This window comes from Papaver somniferum, chromosome 1, assembly GCF_003573695.1.
Source record: "Papaver somniferum cultivar HN1 chromosome 1, ASM357369v1, whole genome shotgun sequence".
Taxonomy (NCBI): Eukaryota; Viridiplantae; Streptophyta; class Magnoliopsida; order Ranunculales; family Papaveraceae; genus Papaver; species Papaver somniferum.
The window spans coordinates 120740905-120747475 of NC_039358.1; the positions used below are offsets into that span (position 1 = coordinate 120740905).

Consider the following 6571-nt stretch of genomic DNA (forward strand, 5'->3'; position numbering starts at 1 on the left):
CTTTTTCGAGGGGGGACGCAAAATCCCACTCTTTCATTTTATGCAAAAAATAGACATTCATCCTCATCATCATTTCTTTTGTTTTTATATTCACTAAGATCTAAAAATCACTCATAGAGTCTGCAAAAATCTCTAAGGTAATCTATCGATTAAACCTATAAGTTATGAATGAGTACGAGAGATTGTGTTTTGTGTTATAGAATGATGGCAGATATTTGTCGGGTAATATTTAACAGAACCAATAGTAAAACACCAAGGTGACCAAATTTGGAGTACAAAAACTTCGTTCAAATGTTGGGATCCATTAAAACTTCATATTAAACAAAATTGATACAAAAACCCCAAATTTTTAAAATTTGATACAAAAACCCCAAAAATTGGTTTCATCTTATTTTTGCCTATTTTTTGTCATGAAATCAAAGATTTTAATGATGAAACGGTAAGTTTATGATGAAACAAATTTTTGGTGGTACTGTTTCTGGTTAGTGGTGGTGTTGGTTGGTGGTGGTGCTTTTTATGGTGATGGTAGTGTTAGTATTTATTTATGGATGTGGTGTTGGTTGCTAATAGTGATAATTGATGGTGGATGCGGTGGTGGTGGTGGTTGGTGATTGTAGTGGTTGATGATGGTAATGGTTGGTGATGGTAGTGCTCGCATATATTGAAAATTAAAAATTTAGAGAATCTAGAGATGCAATTAAAAATTTAAAAAGTTTTAAGTCCACCAACTCCTCCGGCATAAGTTTTTGCGGTGCTTTCTAATTAATTTACGAACAAATATCTTGAAAAAGCTCTGGGAGATGGGCATTCGTAAGCTTAGTCCTCTTGCTGATATTCCGTGGTTTCTTCTTGGCCTTTGGTTTGGGGTTCAAACCATGAACTTGGGCCATCGCCCTCCTCCTCGCAGTATCGGTTTTAGGCTTCATCCCGTTTCCCCGAAGATACCTCTCAATATCAATCATATCCCGTGGAAGCTCTTCCGCACGAAATAGTTGCTTAATTTCATCGTCCACTTTAATGGTTATCCTGGGATCATTCGGGTATGCAACATCTTCTCGACAATCAGAATTAGATAGCCACCAAACAACACCAGAAGCCTTCAAAGCCTGCAAATCTTCCATGACAAGTCGGTATGAATCTTTTAATTCACTAATTGCAATTCCTTCAGGATTCTTACGAATCAACTGGAGCAGTTCTGTTTTGTTTTTGATATCATGCGTGGGCTTGTAAGAGAAGCGCTTCCCATCATACTTCACTTTAACATTATGTGTCAAACTATTGAATACAACCTTGTTTTTTATTGCATCAACATAACATGCCTCTTCTATTTGTTCTGCCGTGAAATCTCCCCTTGTCTCACGCAAAAGGTCTATAACACGTTTCACCTGAGCCCCTGGTTCACTGTTCTTAATACAATGGATAAGCTGATACCTCTGTGTGTTTTCTGAAAATTTAGTTGGAAATTTGGTAGCAATTGAAGATGATGTTGCAATCGGTACTGTAGGTGGTGCAGCTCTGGATGACCCTGCTCGAACGTTGATACTGGAGAGGGCTGATAAGCATTTCTCTTGTTGTTGGTTGAATTTTATTAGGTTTTTCTGCAAGGCCATCATCTCGGAAGAGCAAGAGGGGAACGGCGGAGCTTGTTCAGAAATAGGCCTCTTCTCTATACCCATAACCTAATATTTATAGGCAAAAATTGCCTTCGCTTGCTTGCTATCCAAGTAACCCCAATTTTGGAAACTTCCATTCTACCCCATTGGGCTCGCGAGCCCTACACACAGGTTTGTTAGCGGTCCAACTAGAAGGCCGGAACATAAATTTGAAAGACTTCTAAATAGGAGATGCATAATATTAGTCGCTAGGCTAAGACAACAAACATACTACTACATTTAGTATTACAATGGTTTATGAGATTTGTTACACTCAGAATGATTACATTACAAGGAACATACAATTCTGTGTTTATGAATCATAAACACACAAAAAAACAACATTCTACTTCACATAAAATACAACATTAGGAGGAGAAAAAATTTATAGTGGTAATAATTACGTGGAAGAATTGATAGAAGGAAATAATCAGGGAAGCAAATTTGTGAAGCCCTCCAGAGGAAATAATCAGGGACGCAAATTTGTGAAACTCTCTCGCCTGCGTCAACGGACAGCAGTAGGTGATCGTGGATAACCATGAGGTTTATTAGCACCAGGACCACCATAAGCTGGATGAAGAGGTGAACGATTATGAGAGGAGTGTTGACCTGGACGGCGTGTAGGCTGTGGAGGAGTGGCAGGCCGATAAGACTCCTTGGGAATGAACTTGATGGCTTGAATTTGTTCTAAAGATTCCACAACTTCTTTCATCCCAGGTCGGTTCTTAGGTTCTGGAGCAAGACATTTAAGACTGAGTTGAGCTGCCAGTGCTGCACCTTTCAAAGGATACTGACCTTCCAATCGTTGGTCCATTATCCTAACGAGCTTTCTTCGATCTGATAGAGATGGTTTTAACCAATCCACCAAGTTATGCTGCCCACTTGGTCGGTTTGAATCAAGTGCTCTTAAACCTGTCAACATTTCTAGTAATACAACTCCAAATCCGTATACATCACTCTTCACATACAAATGACCTGTTTAACATAGATGAATATTCAGTTTCAACAGTCACATGCACCAGAGGGGGTAAAATGTGAGTAGTCTTGAGAATCATACAAGGGACTTTAATATTTACCTGTGGCGACATACTCAGGAGCTGCATAGCCGTATGTGCCCATGACCCTAGTTGTCACGTGTGAATCACCAGCCAAAGGACCATTTTTAGCCAACCCAAAGTCGGATAACTTTGCATTGAAATGCTGCAAGTAGAAGGACAACCAAGTTTAGTGACATTATTGACTGTTGAGTTCATCTCATATTTTTTACTATAGGTAGACACACGTTTTCCATGAAAAATATATTACCCCGTCCAATAGGATATTTGAAGCCTTGAAGTCCCTGTAAATGATTTTCTTTTCGGACGAGTGTAAGAATGCAAGACCTTTAGCAGCACCCATAGCTATCTTGAGTCTTATGCTCCATGAAAGTGGTTGTACAGTTGAAATCATCCCTACAGACAAGAGGCAATGTCTATATTCAGTATAATATCCCAAAAGAGATTCAGATATTTTATGATCAGAAAGTTGTCATTTGACTGGCCAAGTTTTATGTGTAAATTATGTTATCATGATGCCATTCTCATATACTCCACTGATAAAACTACTACAGTACTATTTTGTTGGTTACTAAATTTCTTAATATTTTCACTCTTACTTCGGAACAGGTGGTTTTCCAAACTTCCTTTCTGCATGAATTCGTAAACGAGTAACAGCTCTTTATCCTCCCAGCAATACCCAAGGAGCTTCACCAAGTTAGGATGATAAAGCCTTCCCAAGAAGTTCACCTCAGACTGCACCAAACAAATACAGATTAAAATAACCTATATCAAACCATCATTAAACCCATTAAATAGCTTTAAAAAAGTCAAAAGGAAAATAGTGGTGGAGGGGGAGAGAGAGAGAGTGCAGAGCAATGGAAACTGAAAAGACTTGGTAAAGTATGACAAAATAATATTTTAGCCGGTACAAGGTTAACACTAACTCCTTTTCACCATACCATAAACCTCAAAGAAGGATGCTACAAGATATTCACAGTTTCTTCCATTTTCCGCAGCTTAACAACAGCTCTATCAATTATTAGTCTTCTGAGCTGATCTAATGCGAGGGCAAAAATGTCTTCCTCACACGAAAAAGACTAGATCCTAGAAATTGCTTTCCATATGAACACTACACTTTTTCAACTGTCATCCGCATCTATTGCTTTTAGAATACGTGCTTTCTAGGGAACATACTTTAACAATGTGGACACCCAATGCCTCATCAGATTTAAGAACTCAATAGTCATATAATTATATAAGCTAGAACCCTATTCATAGCATTCATCAGAGGACCACTATTTCCCAAGTTCAAGTCATAGATCTTGTGGCACATAACAAATTCCAGGCGAAGCCTGATATGCCAACCAGAACAAGGAAACATTGATCTTACAAAAGAACTGATTTAGTAATTAAGATCATTATATAACCGTAGATTCATTTACTCCGATCAAAATGGCTAGTTTTCTAGTTAGGTTTTCCTATTGAAAATACTAACACAATCTAAGATCATTTTGGTTATAACAACAAAGGTTCATCCCACCACCACAATAATTAAACATATACAGACAAACAAGAATTCACAACTGCAGAAGCTAACTCCACTAAGACAGCATACTAAACAAATTGGCAAAAGTTTTGAAGGACACATGGAAATTCTAAGGATCAAATTTGAACATAGAACCACACCAAAACAACATAAAACAAGGATAAGACTTGCATGCAATGAATAATCAGGAAAATAACAGAATCTTACCTAAAACAATATACAGGCAAATCGATAAGAAGGCGAAAATGGAAAGCATCTTTTACACCAAAAATGGACTTACCTGCCATTCTTCAAATCCTTGCATACTTTCTGAATTCAATTTCTTAACAGCAACAATCATTCCACTACCAATTTTAGAAGGAGCATGAGTTTTCTCATCAAGATAACCTTTAAAAACCTTCCCAAAACCTCCTTCACCTAAAACAGTATCAGGTTTGAAATTCCTAGTCGCTGCTTTCAATTCAGCAAAAGTAAATACTTTAAGGCTTGGGGTTGGTAAGATTTGGCCATCTGGGAAAACTTCATCTAAACTTCCACTTGCTGAATATTTACTGTTTCCACCAGTACTCCCAGAAAACCCATTTTCATTACTATTGTTCTTTGATGCTCCTGTTCAAATCAAAACAAAAATCAAGATTTTGTTGCCAATAACTTAGGGGTTTTGTAATTCATGAAAAAACCCATGTTTGAAAGTACAGAATTAGTAGTTTTTCATGGGACCAAAAAAAAAATCTAAGATCCAAAAATGAACATAAGAATTAGTGAAAATTTAGTACCTGTTGTTGTTGAAATTCCAGTAGAACTTGGACTTCTATTAACAACAGGAGATCCCATACAATTCCCCATACTTTTGAAGAAACCCTTTCAATTTACTCCACTCAATTTCTCAAGTAGTTAAGATTTAGAGCAATCAAAACACATACTAGTGTTCTTGTTTCCTTGTAAGTTCCGAGAAGAAACAAAACCGTAGCAAAAACTTAAAGAGAGAAAAGAAAGGGAGTGAAAAGAGTATGAATTTTCTTCATTTATGGCCACTCTTAATGAAGACTTTTCTTCACAAGTCTTCCTTCTCCTTCGTTTCCCTGCAAATTTTCTCTTGTCAAATTCTTCTCTTTGAAAACAATAATATTATTATTATTAAATGACAGAAACCCTGGCAAAGAAAACAAAGACCGAGATAAGCCGAGTAATACTTTCCTGCATCTTGTACTAAATCGAAAATGCTAACCGTGGGGCAAAAACAAAGGCAAACGATATCGGACAAACGCGGGAACAGTGAATCAGTCATTCTTTGCGGATCGCCTAAATGAACTACTAGTATCACACAGGAGGTGTAAGGATTAGGTTTTCCCGTTGTTAGAGTTTTCCCTTATATAGTCTTCAAATCAGGATTTGATAGCTTTGAAACAAAGCAATCAATATTCACCGTTAGATGAAATCCTGATTTAAGATTCAAGCGAAGTTTGCTTAAAATCAAAGCAATATCTCTCCACCGTTAGATGGTCTTAGCTTGTTACACACAAATGAAATATACATTCGTTTAGATATGGGTAACCGTACCTAAACGTGTATATTGAGTTGGCTCAATAACAGTTAATCGAAGTTAGCCATATGAACACTTTTGTATTAACCACATTCATCTAACACTTCTAGATCAAATGAATCTAATTGTGTTACTCATAGAGTAGTTCAATTGTTTATATTCCCACATAAGTATACAAGACACAATTGAAACAAAATCGGATTGATTCAAAAGAATCAGTTCATGAACATTTTAGCCACGGTTTGCAAAGATTGCATTCCTTAATTTATAAATGTATTTGTTCATGAGTATAAAATCATACTTAACCAGTTTTAGAACTTAAACCAACTCAGTTTGCAAATGTGTACGCAAACTAGAGTTCCGTACTTTGGTCATGTCCGACAGTTCGCAAACGGGTATGCATACTGTCGTACCGGACCTAACTCAGGTAAAACCGTTCGCATACGGGTATGCATACTTAGTTCCCGGACATTCACAGTTAAAACCGTTCACATACTGGTACGCAAGCTTGGTTCCCGTACCCGAATCATATTACAACAGTTGGCATATTGGTATGCATATTGTGTTATATCCACATAATGGTTATTTGTTTTAAACTCCCATTTCAATCATTAAAACATCCTTAGAAGGCCGCAATAGCTGTCTCACACAAACTATTCGCTTATAAGTAAAATTTTCAAGTGATCGAATGATCAATATGAAACATTTTGAGTCTACATCAAATGACTGTCTCACACAAATCATGTAAGATGTTACAAGGCGATCTTCACATCTTTTGATTCATTATTTAGTT

General features: G+C 37.0%; 2 protein-coding genes across 3 annotated transcripts; both read right to left on the reverse strand.

Annotated features, from left to right (window-relative positions):
* Positions 1–655: 655 nt before the first annotated feature.
* On the reverse strand, positions 656–1640 carry LOC113298641. The gene has a single exon (XM_026547435.1). It carries the CDS (start codon positions 1611–1613, stop codon positions 768–770), a length of 846 nt encoding a protein of 281 aa, XP_026403220.1. The 5' UTR covers positions 1614–1640; the 3' UTR covers positions 656–767.
* A 222-nt stretch (positions 1641–1862) lies between these two features.
* LOC113298628 (probable serine/threonine-protein kinase PIX13) lies at positions 1863–5400 on the reverse strand. 2 transcript variants are annotated; one of them, XM_026547430.1, is made up of 6 exons: positions 5023–5400; positions 4516–4849; positions 3307–3442; positions 2958–3103; positions 2729–2852; positions 1863–2627 (listed from the first exon to the last, which is right to left on the reverse strand). In XM_026547430.1, the coding sequence occupies exons 1-6, from the start codon at positions 5079–5081 to the stop codon at positions 2158–2160; spliced, it is 1269 nt and encodes a 422-aa protein (XP_026403215.1). In that variant the 5' UTR covers positions 5082–5400; the 3' UTR covers positions 1863–2157. The 2 variants fall into 2 exon arrangements, with proteins under 2 accessions (XP_026403215.1, XP_026403209.1); XM_026547424.1 differs by having other exon boundaries at positions 4516–4844; positions 5012–5397.
* Between the last annotated feature and the right edge of the window lie 1171 nt (positions 5401–6571).